Genomic DNA, 19,609 nt, shown 5'->3' with positions numbered 1-19,609 from the left:
TTATTTTGGCGAAGGAGAAATGCTCACTAACAGGGATGTAAACAAATTTGTGCACAAAATTTGAGAGAAATAAGCTTTTAGTGCATATGGAAAATTTCTGGGATCTTTTATTTCAGCTCATGAAACTTGGGACCAACATTTTCTACATGTAATGAGGACATGAATAAGGGCCCTTATGGTATAACTTACCCTGCTCATTCCAAGTCAATCTGACGGAGTTGACCACATCTCCGGACACATCTTTTAGGAATCACAGTTTTGAGAGAAATATTCTTTAAATTCACAGAGGGCTATTGCAAGAAACTACATAAGATCATGTTTCAGTTAATATCCATTATTGCAAATGTTTTGAATTTTAAACACTTTTTTAGAGTTTGAAATTAGGATCCTTTGTTCCGGACAAGGGCATTTCCAGGCATTGAGCCGACATGGAAATGTATAATATTTAAAGTATTTAGAAAAATCTTAAAAGCAAATATTTTCCATATAAAATTCCCCTAAATGTACATTTGAAACTCAAATAACGCAACAAAATTCAACCAAAAAAATAAAGTTCCCCTGCGGGACAAGGATTGTCCTGACTTTTAAGAATCCCTGAGCTAATTTCCTGCTATTCAAAAAAAAATATCCATGAGGCTGAGAGAAAATTTTGCAATTTTAAAGCACATTTCCTGTAATATATATATTTATTTTTTATTGCTTATGACTTCTTCATATACTATCGGGGGGGGCAACCCCTGGGGGGCCTCCAAAGCTCGTGGGCCCTCGGTCCTTGCGAGGGCTGTAGGGGTGTGTGCCCCGCCACTGTATTTCATACTGTAGCCTAGTGTCACAACGTCCACAGAAGGTGGCGCCTCTCCCCGGTCGGGCGGTGCTCGGCGGTCGTCGTCGCCGGCCTACTAGCTGCCACCGATCCATGTTTCTGTGTCTTTTGGTTATGTCTGTTTAGTTCTGCACCTGTTCCTTGTTAGTCATTAGTGGGGGGTATTTAGTTTGTCTGTTTCGTTTGGGGATTCGTGCGGGATTGTTGCTTGTCATGTTTTATGTGGTAGTCAGGTTTTTCCTATGTTCTGCTACGCCGCGTATTTTGTTAGGCATTAGGGTTGCCGGGCTACGCCCCGTCTGTTTGGATTTTGGAGCTGTTCTTTCTTTTGTTGATTGTGCACCCTGCCTTGTTGCTGTGTTTGCTCTTGGCTGTATTAAACGCCTGTTCAACAGACCTCAGTCTCCTGCGCTTGACTCTACCCCTTTCCTGCTATCTAAGGATATCGTGACACCTAGTCTGGCCAGTTTAGTAGGATCTAGATTTACCCTCTCCCTTTGGTTTCTGTCTTGTTTCTTTCTTATTGATTCTGTTACGTGTTGTGCTGGGGGGAAAGCTATATATATATATATATATATAAATAAATGTCAAATGTAAATATGGCTATATGTTGAGAAAATCAAAACACACCTTCCACGTATCTTCGCCACGTGTTCTGAGATGCAGGTGTGGATGTCACAGTTCTTCCTGTAAACCTCCGCCAGCAGCTCTCCGAAGAAACGTGTGTCCATCTTCACCACGGGCTCTACCTCCCTCATCTCACTCTGTATCCCCACCTGAGACACGCTCTCTATCACCCTCTTCACTACCTGCTCCTTAACGATGTTCACCATCTCCTCTTTAACCTCCTCCACCTCCTGGGGAAAAAGAGAGGGAACGAGTTGAATCTTAGACCTCAATCTGTCACAAGCAAAAGAGAGAGACATACCCACCATCATCATGGCATGAAAGAGCAATATGGCATCTATACTTATTGAATTAATCACCCTACAGTGGGTTTACTATAATACAAGACATGCAACTGTTCTAGGTTATGTCTATCATATATGGCTGTCAACAGTTATGGTTGCCAGGATGTAGGAATGGGTAAAATGACTGACAATGACTCTGGCTCTGTATTGCTCTTGAACAATCAGACGGAGACCAATAAATCTTGGCAGATCCATGGCCTCCAGGACCAGGATTGATTATTTGTTACAATTAAGATGTTCTGTTGTTTTTCAGCAGTATTTCAAAATTGTGACAGGTTGGCAGTTCTCAGAATTGATACAGGTTCCAGATGTTTTGCTGGCGGAGGGGGACAGAGAATCTGTTGAGAAGTTATCTCAACTCAAATCAAATTGTATTTGTCACATGCGCCGAATACAACAGTGAAATGCTTACTTACAAACCCTTAACAGTGAAATGCTTACTTGCAAGACCTTAACCAACAATGCAGATTTAAGAAGAAAAAAAAAGAATAGAAATATAACAAATAATTAAGGAGCAACAATAAAATAACGGTAGCGAGGCTATATACAGGGGGTACCGGTACAGAGTCAATGTACTGGGCACCGGTTAGTTGAGGTAATTGAGATAATATGTACATGTAGGTATAGGTAAAGTGACTATGCATGGATAATAAACAGAGAGTAGCAGCAGTGTAAAAATGAGGGGTGGGGACAATGCAAATAGTCTGGGTAGCCATTAGATCAACTGTTCAAGAGTCTTATGGCTTGGGGGTAGAAGCTGTTAAGAAGCCTTTTTGACCTAGACTTGGCGCTCTGGTACCGCTTGCCGTGGGGTAGTAGAGAGAACAGTCTATGACTAGGGTGGATGGAGTTCTTGGCAATTTTTTGGGCCTTCCTGGATGTCAGGAAGCTTGACCCCAGTGATGTACTCAGCCGTACGCACTACCCTGTGTAGTGCCTTGCGGTCGGAGGCCGAGCAGTTGCCATACCAGGCGGTGATGCAACCAGTCAGGATGCTCTCGATGGTGCAGCTGTAGAACCTTTTGAGGATCTGAGGACCCATGCCAAATCTTTTCAGTCTCCTGAGGGGGAATAGGCGTTGTCATGCCCTCTTCACGACTGTCTTGGTGTGTTTGGACCATGATAGTTTGTTGGTGATGTGGACACCGAGGAACTTGATGCTCTCAACCTGCTGCACTACAGCCCCGCCGATGAGAATGGGGTCGTGCTCAGTCCTTTTTCTGTAGTCCACAATCATCTCCTTTGTCTTGATCACTTTGAGGGAGAGGTTGTTATCCAGGCACCACACACCACACTCATCAATAACTTATGTTTTTTATCTAATTGCTAAAACTGCACCTGTAGCTAGTTGATTTGAATTGGTTCAACAGGTATTTTGCCACTGAAGATTCCATCCATCCTGAGTAGCTTCCACAAAGTCAACAGACCAACCATGTGGCCTTGACTTTCTGCACATGGCCATATCGTGTCTACATTCCAAGTCATAAAGTTAACCAACCCTTGTGTAACCCTTATGCAATATTAAGACAAGCAACTCTTGTGCGTGTTCTTCACATGGATTGTTCCTTGTCGCTCTAGAAACACCTAGAAACACCACTCATATGCATTGCTTACCAAAGCGTGGAGGGGGTTTGGGGGAGTTGTCTTATCAAACCAATGCCAAGTCACTCTGACTATAGTCTCTACGGTTTCCTAACAACAATAAAATATGTATGGCTCAAAACACTACAGTCTAAATATTAAGAGGTAGACAGAGAGAGAGAGTGATAGTATTCCCTGTCTGATCTATCAAAGTGGAGGAGCCACACAACAGCCAGTCAGGCCAGAGTCCTGCAAGTGCCCTCTGACACCATTAAATCATGGATGGCGCATCTTCCTCCTGACAACCATATCGCATGTCAAGGACATGACGCCGCATTTTTTGGGGATCAACGATCAATACCTTGAGTCTGCCCCCCGTCTCAACCCAAAAACTGAACGCGTGTACTAAAGACATTTGTACAGATGTTGGTGTTTAACATGTTTTTCTATATTGCTTTTTTCTCTTATTCACAAGTTATGTTGCTGGGTATTTAGAATGTTATTTTATCATTCACATGTTAAGGTGGTGGATAATTTACTGCTTTGCCTTTGTCGAGTTTGTTGTATTGTATCGCTTATTTCCCCTTAGCACAACATTCCTAAAGCACCTTTCGTTCGGCACAATGGTCTTCTTATTTGCACCTTGTGTTTTACATTGCACAATTTTCCTCTGTTATATTTTTTTCATTTAAATAAATACATTTCTAGCAAAAGGTCTGCAAATGTCTTTGTCTGGTTATGTCACGGTTGTCGTCGGTGAAGGAGGACCAAAACGCAGCAGGTATGTGTATGCTCATCTTGAGATTTATTAACTTCCAAAAATGAACGTACAAAATAACAAAACAAAAGAACGAACGAACAACTACAAACAGTCTGGCCAAGCAAAGCTCAACACAGAACAATCACCCACCAATACCAAACACAAACACACCCTACTATATGGGACTCTCAATCAAAGGCAGATAGACAACACCTGCCTTCAACTGAGAGTCCCAACCCCAATTTACCAAACATAGACATACACTCACTAGACTCCACATAGAAATACCTAAACATAAACCAAAACCCGGAATTACTAAATCAAACACCCTTTTAACAAAACACACCACCCTGAACCACATAAAACAAATACCCTCTGCCACGCCCTGACCAAACTACAAAACAATTAACCTTATACTGGCCAGGACGTGACAGTACCCCCCCCCTTAAAGGTGCTACCCCGGAAGCACCTTAACAAAAAATAACATCAAGCAACACCAAAAGAAAAATTCCCCTTTACTAAAGGGAGGGAGGCTGCCGTCAACGACGGCACTGTGCTACACCCCCCTTCCCCAACCCACCTATTTCTGGAGGTGGCTCCGGCTCAGGCCGTTCCAGGCAGTCTGGGCAGTCTGGGCAGTCTGGGCAGTCTGGGCAGTCTGGGCAGTCTGGGCAGTCTGGGCAGTCTGGCGGCTCGGGACAGTCTGGGCAGTCTGGCGGCTCGGGACAGTCTGGGCAGTCTGGCGGCTCGGGACAGTCTGGGCAGTCTGGCGGCTCGGGACAGTCTGGGCAGTCTGGCGGCTCGGGACAGTCTGGGCAGTCTGGCGGCTCGGGACAGTCTGGGCAGTCTGGCGGCTCGGGACAGTCTGGGCAGTCTGGCGGCTCGGGACAGTCTGGGCAGTCTGGCAGCTCGGGACAGTCTGGGCAGTCTGGCAGCTCGGGACAGTCTGGGCAGTCTGGCAGCTCGGGACAGTCTGGCAACTCGGGACAGTCAGGGCAGTCTGGCAACTCGGGACAGTCTGGGCAGTCTGGCAACTCGGGACAGTCTGGGCAGTCTGGCAACTCGGGACAGTCTGGCAACTCGGGACAGTCTGGCAACTCGGGACAGTCTGGGCAGTCTGGCAACTCGGGACAGTCTGGGCAGTCTGGCAACTCGGGACAGTCTGGGCAGTCTGGCCGCTCGGGACAGTCTGGGCAGTCTGGCCGCTCGGGACAGTCTGGGCAGTCTGGCCACTCGGGACAGTCTGGCGGCTCGGGACAGTCTGGGCAGTCTGGCGGCTCGGGACAGTCTGGGCAGTCTGGCGGCTCGGGACAGTCTGGGCAGTCTGGCGGCTCGGGACAGTCTGGGCAGTCTGGCGGCTCGGGACAGTCTGGGCAGTCTGGCGGCTCGGGACAGTCTGGGCAGTCTGGCGGCTCGGGACAGTCTGGGCAGTCTGGCGGCTCGGGACAGTCTGGGCAGTCTGGCGGCTCGGGACAGTCTGGGCAGTCTGGCGGCTCGGGACAGTCTGGGCAGTCTGGCGGCTCGGGACAGTCTGGGCAGTCTGGCGGCTCGGGACAGTCTGGGCAGTCTGGCGGCTCGGGACTGTCTGGGCAGTCTGGCGGCTCGGGACAGTCTGGGCAGTCTGGCGGCTCGGGACAATCTGGGCAGTCTGGCAGCTCGGGACAGTCTGGGCAGTCTGGCAGCTCGGGACAGTCTGGCAACTCGGGACAGTCTGGGCAGTCTGGCAACTCGGGACAGTCTGGGCAGTCTGGCAACTCGGGACAGTCTGGCAACTCGGGACAGTCTGGCAACTCGGGACAGTCTGGGCAGTCTGGCAACTCGGGACAGTCTGGGCAGTCTGGCAACTCGGGACAGTCTGGGCAGTCTGGCAACTCGGGACAGTCTGGGCAGTCTGGCAACTCGGGACAGTCTGGGCAGTCTGGCCACTCGGGACAGTCTGGGCAGTCTGGCCACTCCGGCAGTTCAGGGCAGTCTGGCCACTCCGGCAGTTCAGGGCAGTCTGGCCACTCTGGCAGTTCAGGGCAGTCTGGCCACTCCGGCAGTTCAGGGCAGTCTGGCCACTCCGGCAGATCAGGGCAGTCTGGCCACTCCGGCAGATCAGGGCAGTCTGGCCACTCCGGCAGTTCAGGGCAGTCTGGCCACTCCGGCAGTTCAGGGCAGTCTGGCCACTCCGGCAGTTCAGGGCAGTCTGGCCACTCCGGCAGTTCAACTCGAAATCCGTCTGCTCCTTCCTCTGCTGCTTGGTCCTTGAGGGGTGGGTGATTCTGTCACGGTTGTCGTCGGTGAAGGAGGACCAAAACGCAGCAGGTATGTGTATGCTCATCTTGAGATGTATTAACTTCCAAAAATGAACGTACAAAATAACAAAACAACGAACGAACAACTACAAACAGTCTGGCCAAGCAAAGCTCAACACAGAACAATCACCCACCAATACCAAACACAAACACACCCTACTATATGGGACTCTCAATCAAAGGCAGATAGACAACACCTGCCTTCAACTGAGAGTCCCAACCCCAATTTACCAAACATAGACATACACTCACTAGACTCCACATAGAAATACCTAAACATAAACCAAAACCCGGAATTACTAAATCAAACACCCTTTTAACAAAACACACCACCCTGAACCACAAATACCCTCTGCCACGCCCTGACCAAACTACAAAACAATTAACCTTATACTGGCCAGGACGTGACAGGTTATTTATAATTGTCGCAGAAAATATTTCTGTACTCAAACAGTCACTCAGTAACCTTGTAGTGCTTTGTAAACTCAGCAAAAAGAGAAATGTCCTCTCACCGTCAACTGCGTATATTTTCAGCAAACTTAACATGTGTAAATATTTGTATGAACATAACAAGATTCAACAACTGAGACATAAACTGAACAAGTTCCACAGACATGTGACTAACAGAAATTGAATAATGTGTCCCTGAACAAAGGGGGAGTCAAAATAAAAGTAACAGTCAGTATCTGGTGTGGCCACCGGCTGCATTAAGTACTGCAGTGCATCTCCTCCTCATGGACTGCACCAGATTTGCCAATTCTTGCTGTGAGATGTTACCCCACTCTTCCACCAAGGCACCTGCAAGTTCACAGACATTTCTGGGGGGAATGGCCCTAGCCCTCACCCTCCGTTCCAACAGGTCCCAGACATGCTCAATGGGATTGAGATCCGGACTCTTTGCTGGCCATGGCAGAACACTGACATTCCTGTCTTGCAGGAAATCACGCACAGAATGAGCAGTATGGCTGGTGGCATTGTCATGCTGGAGGGTCATGTCAGGATGAGCCTGCAGGAAGGGTACCACATGAGAGAGGAGGATGTCTTCTCTGTAACGCACAGCGTTGAGATTGCCTGCAATGACAACAAGCTCAGTCCGATAATGCTGTGACACACCGCCCCAGACCATGACGGACCATCCACCTCCAAATCGATCCCGCTCCAGAGTACAGGCCTCGGTGTAACGCTCATTCCTTCGACGATAAACGCAAATCCAACCATCACCCCTGGTGAGACAAAACCGCGACTCGTCAGTGAAAAGCACTTTTTGCCAGTCCTGTCTTGTCCAGCGACGGTGGGTTTGTGCCCATAGGCAACGTTGTTGCAAGTGATGTCTGGTGAGGACCTGCCTTACAACAGGCCTACAAGCCCTCAGTCCAGCCTCTCTCAGCCTATTGCGGACAGTCTGAGCACTGATGGAGAGATTGTGGGTTCCTGGTGTAACTCGGGCAGTTGTTGTTGCCATCCCTTACCTGTACCGCAGGAGTGATGTTCAGATGTACCAATCCTGTGCAGGTGTTGTTACATGTGGTCTGCCACTGCGAGGATGATCAGCTGTCCGTCCTGTCTCCCTGTAGCACTGTCTTAGGCGTCTCACAGTACGGACATTGCAATTTATTTCCCTGGCCACATCTGCAGTCCTCATGCCTCCTTGCATCATGCCTAAAGCACGTTCACGCAGATGAGCAGGGACCCTGGGCATCTTTCTTTTGCTGTTTTTCAGAGTCAGTAGAAAGGCCTCTTTAGTGCCCTAAGTTTTCACAACTGTGACCTTAATTGCCTACCGTCTGGCAGCTGTTAGTGTCTCAATGACTGTTCCACAGGTGCATGTTCATTAATTGTTTATGGTTCATTGAACAAGCATGGGAAACAGTGTTTTAACCCTTTACAATGAAGATCTGTGAAGTTTATTTTGATTTTTACGAATTATCTTTGAAAGAGAAGGTCCTGAAAAAGGGCCGATTCTTTTTTTGCTGAGATTATGTAGATAGGGTATGTTCTTACTGTCTACAGCTAGACAGCCATTCTCGCCCATGTGCCATAGCAGGAAGGTCCTCATTGAAATGGTTTAAAGGCCACTTACACATAACACAAGGTCGTACATGGCCATTTAGATGAGGGTAATGTCTTGGGGGGGTCAAGCCTTAATGTCGGGCAGTCATTCTGTTGTTACATGTTACAGAACCATGCTAAGCCCTGTAGTCTGTACTAGCCTTCCAAAAAAATATATGACAAACAAAACCAACATGAGAATGAAGTGTCTGTCTTTATTGTGATTTAAAGAGTATGAATAAGAAAAACAGCAAAATCCAAACAACAAAACCAGTGAAAAATACCATGTTTACAAAAATGGTGTAGCTCAAGGGGATCCTACTATGACACTGTCATCACCCAGAGGAAGAAAACATACAGTGCATTCGGAAAGTATTCAGACCCGTTGACTTCAGACCCGTTGTTGCCTTACAACCTGGAATTAAAATTGATTTTTGGGGGGATTTGTATCATTTGATTTACACAACATGCCTACCACTTTGAAGATGCTAACTATTTTTACTGTGAAACACACAAGAAATAAGACAACAACAAAAAAGAACCTGAGCGTGCATAACTATTCAGCCCTTCCAAAGTCAATACTTTGTAGAGCCAACTTTTGCAGCAATTACTGCTGCAAGTCTCTTAGGGTATGTCTCTATAAGCTTGGCACATCTAGCCACTGGGATTTTTGCCCATTCTTCAAGGCAAAACTGCTCCAGCTCCTTCAAGTTAGATGGGTTCCTGCTGGTGTACTGCAATCTTTAAGTCATACCACATATTCTCAATGGGATTGAGGTCTGGGATTTGACTAGGCCATTCCAAGACATTTAAATGTTTCCCCTTAAACCACTCGAGTGTTGCTTTAGCAGTATGCTTAGGGTCATTGTCCTGCTGGAAGGTGAACCTCTGTCCCAGTCTCAAATCTCTGGAAGACAAAGAGGTTTCCCTCAAGAATTTCCCTGTATTTAGCGTTATCCAGCATTCCTTCAATTCTGACCAGTTTCCCAGTCCCTGCCAATGAAAAACATCCCCATAGCATGCTGCTGCCACCACCATGCTTCACTGTGGGGTGATGCGAGGTGTTGGGTTTGCGCCAGACATAGAGTTTTACTCGATGGCCAAAAAGCTCAATTTTAGTCTCATCTGACCAGAGTACCTTCTTCCACCAAACATGTTCGCTTATTTTTTTATTTAAGCAATGGCTTTTTTTCTGGACACTCTTCCGTAAAGCCCAGTTCTGTGGAGTGTATGGCTTAAAGTGATCCTATGGACAGATACTCCAATCTCCCCTGTGGAGCTTTGCAGCTCCTTCTGGGTTATCTTTTGTCTCTTTGTTGCCTCTCTGAATAATGCTCTCCTTGCCTGGTCCATGAGTTTTGGTGGGCGGCCCTCTCTTGGCAGGTTTGTTGTGGTGCCATATTCTTTCAATTTTTTAATAATGGATTTAATGGTGCTCCGTGGGATGTTCAAAGTTTCAAATATTTTTTCATAACCCAAACCTGATCTGTACTTCTCGACAACTTTGTCTCTGACCTGTTTGAAGAGCTCCTTGGTCTTCATAGTGGCGCTTGGTTGGTGGTGCCCCTTGCTTGTTGGTGTTGCAGAGTCTGGAGCCTTTCAGAACAGGTGTGTATATATACTGAGATCATGTGACAGATCATGTGACACAGACTGCACACAGGTGGACTTTATTTAACTAATTATGTGACTTCTGAAGGTAATTGGTTGCACCAGATCTTATTTACTGGCTTCATAGCAAAGGGGGTGAATACATATGCACGCACCACTTTTCTGTTTTTTGAAACAAGTTATTTTTAAAATTTCACTTCACCTATTTGGACTATTTTGTGTATGTCCATTACATGAAATCTAAATAAAAATCAATTTAAATTACAGGTTGTAATGCAACAAAATAGGAAAAACGCCAAGGGGGGTGAATACTTTTGCAAGGCACTGTATGCTCTCGATGGGATTTGATAGGAGTGACGCCAAATCCAAGCTAGCTTCCCTTGACACTTTTTTTTGGTGTGCCAGGACCATTCACAGATGAGCTCGCTCACTGGCTTTCCTTGCCTTCAATGCTACGGGCGGCAACAATGTCATACTCGTCTGGACCAGACAGCATGAGATAGATGGCATACATGTAGAGACAGAGCGGTGCTGTTTTGCTTGCTCGGATGCTTTCTCCTGTGAGATACATTCAGCCTCTTGCGAATTGAAGGAAAATTATGAAACCAAGAAAGACAAAAGATCAATTATTTTGGAAAAGACAACCGACCAGCTGGTGTGAGGAAGTAGACCTAAATGCTATTTATAGCAACTCTAGTTGCCCTGTCTGCCAACATCTATTTTGGGTCCAGGAAGCCGGTGTCTTCTTGTACCACCTGTCTCCACTCTCCTGGATGCAGGTCCCCAGTGGGTGCGGAGCAGTCAACAAACGTGGGGTTAATGTACTGTGTTGATGACTCTGTGTTGTCAGTGTCCGTGGTGCATAGGTAGTTGTGGAGGGCCACACAGGCCTTCACAATGGTCTCAGGTTTCTCTGGGGAACCATAGGGGCTCAGAGCAAAGATGCCAAAGCAGATCTCTGAAATTCTTCTGGCTCTTGAGTGACAGTAGTTGTATATCTTCTTGGCATCATCAAGGCCAGAAGAACCTTTGAATAAAATAAGCATGTCATTAGTGTTGAACAGGCACATGAAGGCTATGAAATGTGTATTGTAAAAACTGTATAGTCTATACTTCGGACATAGGCCCCCATCCTCCTACTGAGATGTCAGAGCACTTTTATGTGAGGCATATCATTACAACTTCTATTCACATTAGTATAATTTTCACATTATAATACTACCAGTCACATGCATTTACAGTATCTTACCTGGATATGGTAGCATCATGTTGATGTTCAGAGGGAATGCCTTTTCTACCACAAAGACATATGGGAACAGTGTTTGGGTCCCCTGCGTGCACTCTGGCCTTGGTAGCGGCAGCAGAACTTGCTTCACGACAAGAGTCCCACATCTCCCTCCCGATCAAAAGCGCCCACGTCAACCAAGGTCGTCAATCCGCCAGTCAACATCCGAAAGTATTGAAAATGTCTTTCCTCGTCAATGCTTCGCATAGGTCGGACGAGAGACGTATTCTGCATCATCCTGTCTCGTAGTGTTCAGGGGACGAACATGCCATTTTCTCCCCTTGTTTGTTTTTATTTCTCACGAGTAGTAAGAGCAGTTCAAGCTCTTCCAACATGGAGGCAGACATGTTTGCTTCTGCTTCTGTAGCTAGTTAAATACTTAAAGTTGTCACACCCTGATCTGTTTCAACTGTGATCATCTCCACCCCCTCCAAGTGTCGCTTATTTTCCCCAGTGTATTTATCCCTGTGTTTCCTGTCTTTCTGTGCCAGTTTGTCTTGTATGTTCAAGTCAACCAGCGTGTTTTTTCCCATGCTCCTACTATTCTATTCTCTTCTACTAGTCCTCCCGGTTTTGACTTTTCTGGACTCCATTCCCACCTGCCTGACCATTCTGCCTGCCTGCCATCCTGTACCTCTGGATCTCTGAACTGGTTTTGACTTTTTGCCTGTCCACAACCATTCTCTTGCCTACCCCTTCTATAAACATCTAGGACTCTAACCATCTGCCTCCTGTGTCTGCATCTGGGTCTCGCCTTGTGCTCTTATAAAAGTAGTGTTGAAAGCATAGAACACCAGACATGTAGCTAGCTAGCATTTGTAAACAGGCATATAACACCGGATCCAGAATTTCAAATATCGTCGCTAGCTAGAGTAAAAAAGAGTACCTCGGCCCCTCTTGCTTGGTAAGCACCCCAAGCCCCCTAGTAGTTATACACTACACAAGGTGGACTTCCTATCTGGGTGGAACACAAAGAAAAGTATCCACTGCCCCCCAAAAAATGACTCCACCTACGAACATGCACGTAGATAGATCTACGCACGTAAACAGTGTTGTGGCCTTAATGTGTCTGTATCTATATAATTGTACACCGAGTGTACAGAACATTAGGAACACCCTCCTAATATTGAGTTGCATCCCCCCTCCCCCAGACTCAATTCATTGGGTCATGAACTCAAGGTGTCGAAAGCGTTACACAGGGATGCTGGCCAATGTTCACTCTAATGCGTCCCACAGTTGTGTCAAGTTGGCTGGATGTCCTTTAGCTGGTGGACCTTTTTTTTAATATATATTTTCCTTTATTACTTTCTAACCATACCACCCCTCCCCTAATTGGAGTAAACTAGTGAACAACAATGCTTAGGCCTCTACTTCCAGCTTATACATACTGTATACATTTTATGGACACACTCTTTTAAAATAGTTATATTTTGTTTGTTTTTAATCATGTCCTTTCTCTACCCTCAACCTCGCCCATCTATTTATGATGTCCATCCGGTTTGATTTCTATTTGCCATATCTTTCAAATTGTGCTCTTTCACAAAATGTCTTAACCCATATACGTTTTACGGACACAGTATGTTTTACATTAGTTACCTTGTTATTATTTGTTGTTATTAGTCCCAACCTTCAGCTCCATTCAACCCTCCCATCTATCTCTTAACAGCATTTATATTAGATTTCTATTTGCCATATATTTTTCAACTGTGCTGTGATGTTTCACAAAAGTTCTGAACCTTTCTATTCTCATTGTTTGTACAGATTGTAAATATATTTTTTTGCTAAAAGTATTATTATATTATTGATCGATTGACTATGATGTTTCAGATCACCCAGTAGTGCTGTCTGCAGGGTTAGCTCTAGGTAAATATTGCAATTCTTAATATACATATAAACACTACCAAAACAAGTGATCTAATGATTCTGTCTCTTTGCAGCAGAATCTGCGGAGCTGGGAAGGTTGTATCCCCCATATAAATAACATTCTATTGGTTGCAAGAATTTTGCATAATAATTTAAATTGAAAAATTATACGTTTTGAATCCGGCATCGTTTTGCATATCAGTTCATAAACCATGTGCCATGGTATCGGTACGTTAAAAATCTGTTCCCAACTATTTTGCAATCTATATGGCACAGCTGTGAATTTTTGGGTCCTCAAATGAAACTGGTATACCTTTTTATTTATCACAATTTTCTTTAACCAATTATGGTCTTTAATGCAGGGCCGACAGACAAGTTCCTTACCTTTTCCCCCTTCCACTTTTCTCTTCCATTTTTGTGGTAATGCTGCAATTAGTTGGTTGTAATTTAGAGCAGACATTTCCATATGTTTTTGTTTGGTGCATGTGTGACATAACTCCACCAGTCCTATTTATGATATAATTTATGAAGAATATATATATTTTTTTTAAATAAAAATATGTATGTTTGTTTTATCAATTTGAATATTTCAGTTTAACCACAATATTTGTTCTGTCTTTTCTGGTGGATTAAATTAAAATTGCACCCAACCTTCTATGGCTTGTTTTAAAAATAGCGATATTTGGGAGATGATTTCCTTTTCAAGTAACTGAAAGTGAGAGGTTGTAATCTGAATAAAAGGAAACAGGTCATTCTTGAACATAGGATGAGACATTCTTACAAATTTGCTAGAGAACCAGTTTGGATTTAAGTATAACTTTTGTATGACTGAAGCCTTTAATGAGAGGTCTAATGCTTTAATATTTAATAATTTCTGCCCTCAGAATTCATATTTATTATATAAATAGACCCGTTTAATTCTGTCTGGCTTGCCGTTTCAAATAAATTTGAATATTTTTTCTCAAATAATTTTTAAAACTGTTCGCTAGGTGTAGGCAAGACCATAAGCAAATAGGTAAAATGGGATATGACAAAAGAGTTAATCAGGGTGATTTTTCCACAAATAGACAGGTATTTACCTCTCCATGTTAGCAGGAACTTTCTATTAAAATGTATTAGAGTGAGATCATGTATTTCTTTCGGGATATGTATACCGAATATATCCACATCACAATCAGACCATTTTATTGGTACATGGTAATGTAAAAGTAATCTAGAGAGGTTCGAAAAATTATCTAGATCCTCAATGAGGCTGTGGAGGGATCCAAATTGTGGATTTAAAAGAAAACATGAATCATCAGCGAACAATGACAGCTTTGTTTTTAAGCCCTGGATTTCTAATCCCTTGATATTATTGTTGGAACTGATTTTATTAGCTAACATTTTGATGGCCATTATCAACATATATGCAGATAGAGGACAATCTTGTTTGACTCCTATTGAACTTTCTGAGAAGTCGCCATTATTTACTATTTTACACCTAGGGTTACCATACACGATTTTAACCCATTTTATAAGAGATTCTCCAAAATTGAAATGTTCCAGGCATTTAGATATATGAACTCCAGTCGTACATATCAAAAGCCTTTTCAAAGTCAGCTATAAAAAACAGCACTGGTTTCCCAGATTTTTCATAATGTTCTATTGTTTCCAGTACTTTCCTTATATTATCTCCAATGTATCGTCCATGTAAAAAACCTGTCTGATTAGAATGAATAATTTCCGACAATACCCTTTTAATTCTATGCATTATACATTTTGCTAGAAGAGGCGACTCCGGGAAGCTGGCCTTCTAGGCAGAGTTGCAAAGAAAAAGCCATATCTCAGACTGGCCAATAAAATATATAAGATTAAGATGGGCAAAAGAACACAGACATTGGACAGAGGAACTCTGCCTAGAAGGCCAGCCTCCCGGAGTCGCCTTTTCACTGTTGACGTTGAGACTGGTGTTTTGCGGGTACTATTTAATGAAGCTGCAAGTTGAGGACTTGTGAGGCTTCTGTTTCTCAAACTAGACACTCTAATGTACTTGTCCTCTTGCTCAGTTGTTCAGCGGGGCCTCCCACTCCTCTTTCTATTCTGGTTAGAGCCAGTTTGCGCTGTTCTGTGAAGGGAGTAGTACACAGCATTGTACGAGATCTTCCATTTTGAGCTTGTAATCAAACCCACAAATGCTGAGCTCCAGATACTCAACTAGTCTAAAGAAGGACAGTTTTATTGCTTCTTTAATCAAAACAACAGTTTTCAGCTGTGCTAACATAATTGGAAAGGGGTATTCTAATGATCAATTAGACTTTTAAAATGATAAACTTGGATTAGCTAACACAACGTGCCATTGGAACACAGGAGTGATGGTTGCTGATAATGGGCCTCTGTACACCTGTGTAGATATTCCATAAAAAATCTGCCATTTCCAGCTACAATAGTCATTTACAACATTAACAATGTCTACACTGTATTTCTGATCAATTTGATGTTATTTTAATGGAGAATTTTTATTTTTTTTCTTTAAAAAACAAGACATTTCTAAGTGACCCCAAACTTTTGAAGGGTATTGTATATGTTTGATTGATTGTATTTGTCAGTAAAAAAAACAATCAATCCAAACTGTGCAGCAGCCATTTGATGAATGGAAAGAATCTGATACAAACACCAAGTTTGTGTAATGACATTCGGAGAGTGTCAAGCCATGCCTTCTACAAGGTAGGGAGGGATGTATTTTCTGTTTGGCGAAATCGACAGTCTATTTATTGTGGTGTTGAAAACGCAAACCATGATATTGAAGCACCCAAAGTCGGTATGCTTTGTTTATTGGTTGTGTGGTGCATTGGCACAGAAACCTGTTGGTGGAAAATGTATGGAAATAGCATGTACAGTTAAAGTCGGAAGTTTATATACACTTAGGTTGGAGTCATTAAAACACATTTTTCAAACATTCCACAAATTTCTTGTTAACAAACTATAGTTTTGGCAAGTCGGTTAGGACATCTACTTTGTGCATGACACAAGTAATTTTTCCAACAATTGTTTACAGACAGATTATTTCACTTATAATTCACTGTATCACAATTCCAGTGGGTCAGAAGTTTAGTTGACTGTGCCTTTAAACAGCTTGGAAAATTCCAGAAAATGATGTCATGGCTTCAGAAGCTTCTGATAGGCTAATTGACATCATTTGAGTCAATTGGAGGTGTACCTGTGGATGTCTTTCAAGGCCTACCTTCAAACTCAGTGCCTCTGCTTGACATCATGGGAAAATCAAAAGAAATCAGCCAAAGCCTCAGAGAAAAAATTGTAGACCTCCACAAGTGTGGTTCATCCTTGGGAGCAATTTCCAAATGCCTGAAGGTACCACGTTCATCTGTACAAACAATAGTGTGCAAGTATAAACACCATGGGACCACGCAGCCGTCATACCGCTCAGGAAGGAGACTCATTCTGTCTCCTAGAGATGAACGTACTTTGGTGCGAAAAGTGCAAATCAATCCCAGAACAACAGCAAAGGACCTTGTGAAGATGCTGGAGGAAACAGGTACAAAAGTATCTATATCCACAGTAAAACGAGTCCTATATCAACATAACCTGAAAGGCCGCTCAGCAAGGCAGAAGCCACTGCTCCAAATCTGCCATAAAAAAGCCAGACTACGGTTTGCAACTGCACATGAGGACAAAGGTCGTACATTTTGGAGAAATGTCCTCTGGTCTGATGAAACAAAAATATAACTTTTTGGCCATAATGACCATCGTTATGTTTGGAAGAAAAAGGGGGAGGCTTGCAAGCCGAAGAACACCATCCCAACCGTGAAGCAAGGGGGTGGCAGCATCATGTTGTGGGGGTGCTTTGCTGCAGGAGGGACTGGTGCACTTCACAAAATAAATGGCATCATGAGGTGGGAAAATGATGTGGATATAATGAAGCAACATCTCAAGACATCAGTCAGGAAGCTAAAGCTTGGTAGCAAATGGGTTTTTCAAATGGACAATGACCCCAAGCATACTTCCAAAGTTGTGGCAAAATGGCTCAAGGACAACAAAGCCAAGGTATTGGAGTGGCCATCACAAAGCCCTGACCTCAATCCCATAGAAAATGTGTGGGCAGAACTGAAAAGGCGTGTGCGAGCAAGGAGGCCTACAAACCTGACTCAGTTACACCAGCTCTGTCAGGAGGAATGGGACAAAATTCACCCAACTTATTGTGGAAGGCTACCCGAAACGTTTGACCTAAGTTAAACAATTTAAAGGTGATGCTACCAAATGCTAATTGAGTGCATGTAAACTTCTGACCCACTGGGAATGTGATGAAAGAAATAAAAGCTGAAATAAATCCTTCTCCATACTATTATTGTGACATTTCACATTCTTAAAATAAAGTGGTGATCCAAACTGACTTAAAACAGGGAATTTTTACCAGGATTAAATGTCAGGAATTGTGAAAAATTGACTTTAAATGTATTTGGCTAAGGTGTATGTAAACTTCCGACTGAAACTGTATATAATGTTTTGTATACTCAGTGTATTTTATATCATTATAAATATAGCATAAAATGTTGAAAATCTGATTTCCCCCTAGTTGATCACTGTCTGCAGCTGGCTCTGATCGTAGTGTAGGCCTAATGAAATAGGCAGGGAGAGTGAGCTCGTCCGTGGTGATCAGTGAACCCTCAATCTGAGTGGCATCGACAGTACCACAAAAGCATGCTGAAGTGGCAAAGTTGATATCCACATTTAAAAAATACAAGATCACTAGAGTTATTGTTATTTGGGGTCATAAACATTATTTTGAGTTAATTGTAGGAGTCGGGAAGGTTGTGCACAAAACGTTACAGTACAAGGGGAGGGTCATGTGAACTTATTTTTTACTTTGGGGGGGGGGGGGGGTGCATCTATTTTTTTATGACACCTTGAGTTGGGCTGGGTGTGTCTGACATAGAAACATTCCAGTGATTTCTCCAGTAAAAGGAAGGTGGTAGATAGAGGCTGTGGTGACAGGCTTGGATTAACTGGCCCTGATGCTGGGTGCAACTTAACCGGTTTGGAGAGCAGAGCAACACCTGAGGCTAAAAGGAACAGACTCTGTAAACACTTACTGCTGCTGCCCATGCATAGCAGTCAAACCTATCTGTCCCCACCTACTTAAACCTACATTATATGGATACAACTGAACTGAACAAACATAACTAGGCAGTAAGGTCAAACGCAGTGGCGTGGATGGCTATACCCTGAATGAAACCTTTCTGTCTCTATAGAAATACACATAGGTTACCAGACCATAAGGTCATGGTTATAAAAGATACAGCATATACCCTTTCAGTCAAACCTTTCTGTCTCTATATAGTTCAACCTGTATCTGTCTCCATACAGTTCAACCTGTATCTGTCTCCATACAGTTCAACCTGTATCTCTCTCTATATAGTTCAACCTGTATCTGTCTCTATATAGTTCAACCTGTATCTGTCTCCATACAGTTCAACCTGTATCTGTCTCCATACAGTTCAACCTGTATCTGTCTCCATACAGTTCAATCTGTATCTGTCTCTATACAGTTCAACCTGTATCTGTCTCCATACAGTTCAACCTGTATCTGTCTCTATATAGTTCAACCTGTATCTGTCTCTATATAGTTCAACCTGTATCTGTCTCCATACAGTTCAACCTGTATCTGTCTCCATACAGTTCAACCTGTATCTGTCTCCATACAGTTCAACCTGTATCTGTCTCTATACAGTTCAACCTGTATCTGTCTCCATACAGTTCAACCTGTATCTGTCTCCATACAGTTCAACCTGTATCTGTCTCCATACAGTTCAACCTGTATCTGTCTCCATACAGTAGTTCAACCTGTATCTGTCTCTATATAGTTCAACCTGTATCTGTCTCCATATAGTTCAACCTGTATCTGTCTCCATACAGTTCAACCTGTATCTGTCTCCATACAGTTCAACCTGTATCTGTCTCTATATAGTTCAACCTGTATCTGTCTCTATAGTTCAACCTGTATCTGTCTCCATACAGTTCAACCTGTATCTGTCTCCATACAGTTCAACCTGTATCTGTCTCCATACAGTTCAACCTGTATCTGTCTCCATACAGTTCAACCTGTATCTGTCTCTATATAGTTCAACCTGTATCTGTCTCTATATAGTTCAACCTGTATCTGTCTCCATACAGTTCGACCTGTATCTGTCTCCATACAGTTCAACCTGTATCTGTCTCTATATAGTTAAACCTGTATCTGTCTCCATACATTTCAACCTGTATCTGTCTCCATACAGTTCAACCTGTATCTGTCTCCATACAGTTCAACCTGTATCTGTCTCCATACAGTTCAACCTGTATCTGTCTCCATACAGTTCAACCTGTATCTGTCTC

At 43.6% G+C, this 19,609-nt stretch overlaps 1 protein-coding gene across 7 annotated transcripts in view; it reads right to left on the bottom strand.

The window, feature by feature from the left end:
• Nucleotides 1-19,609, bottom strand: part of pof1b (POF1B actin binding protein) — a 79,328-nt gene that overhangs the window by 33,283 nt on the left and 26,436 nt on the right. For all 7 annotated transcript variants that reach the window (XR_003867892.1, XR_003867890.1, XR_003867889.1 and 4 more), the window contains one exon: nucleotides 1,454-1,680. Coding sequence is in view for 3 of the 7 variants with exons in the window: in XM_029700592.1 (XP_029556452.1) it covers nucleotides 1,454-1,680 (227 nt within the window). In the remaining 4 variants the exon portion in view is untranslated. The remainder of the gene's footprint in view (nucleotides 1-1,453; nucleotides 1,681-19,609) is intronic.

This window comes from Salmo trutta, chromosome 19 (assembly GCF_901001165.1).
Source record: "Salmo trutta chromosome 19, fSalTru1.1, whole genome shotgun sequence".
In the NCBI taxonomy this organism is placed as follows: Eukaryota; Metazoa; Chordata; class Actinopteri; order Salmoniformes; family Salmonidae; genus Salmo; species Salmo trutta.
The sequence above is the reverse complement of the archived record's forward strand: the minus strand, read 5'-3'. Positions and strand labels throughout refer to the sequence as shown.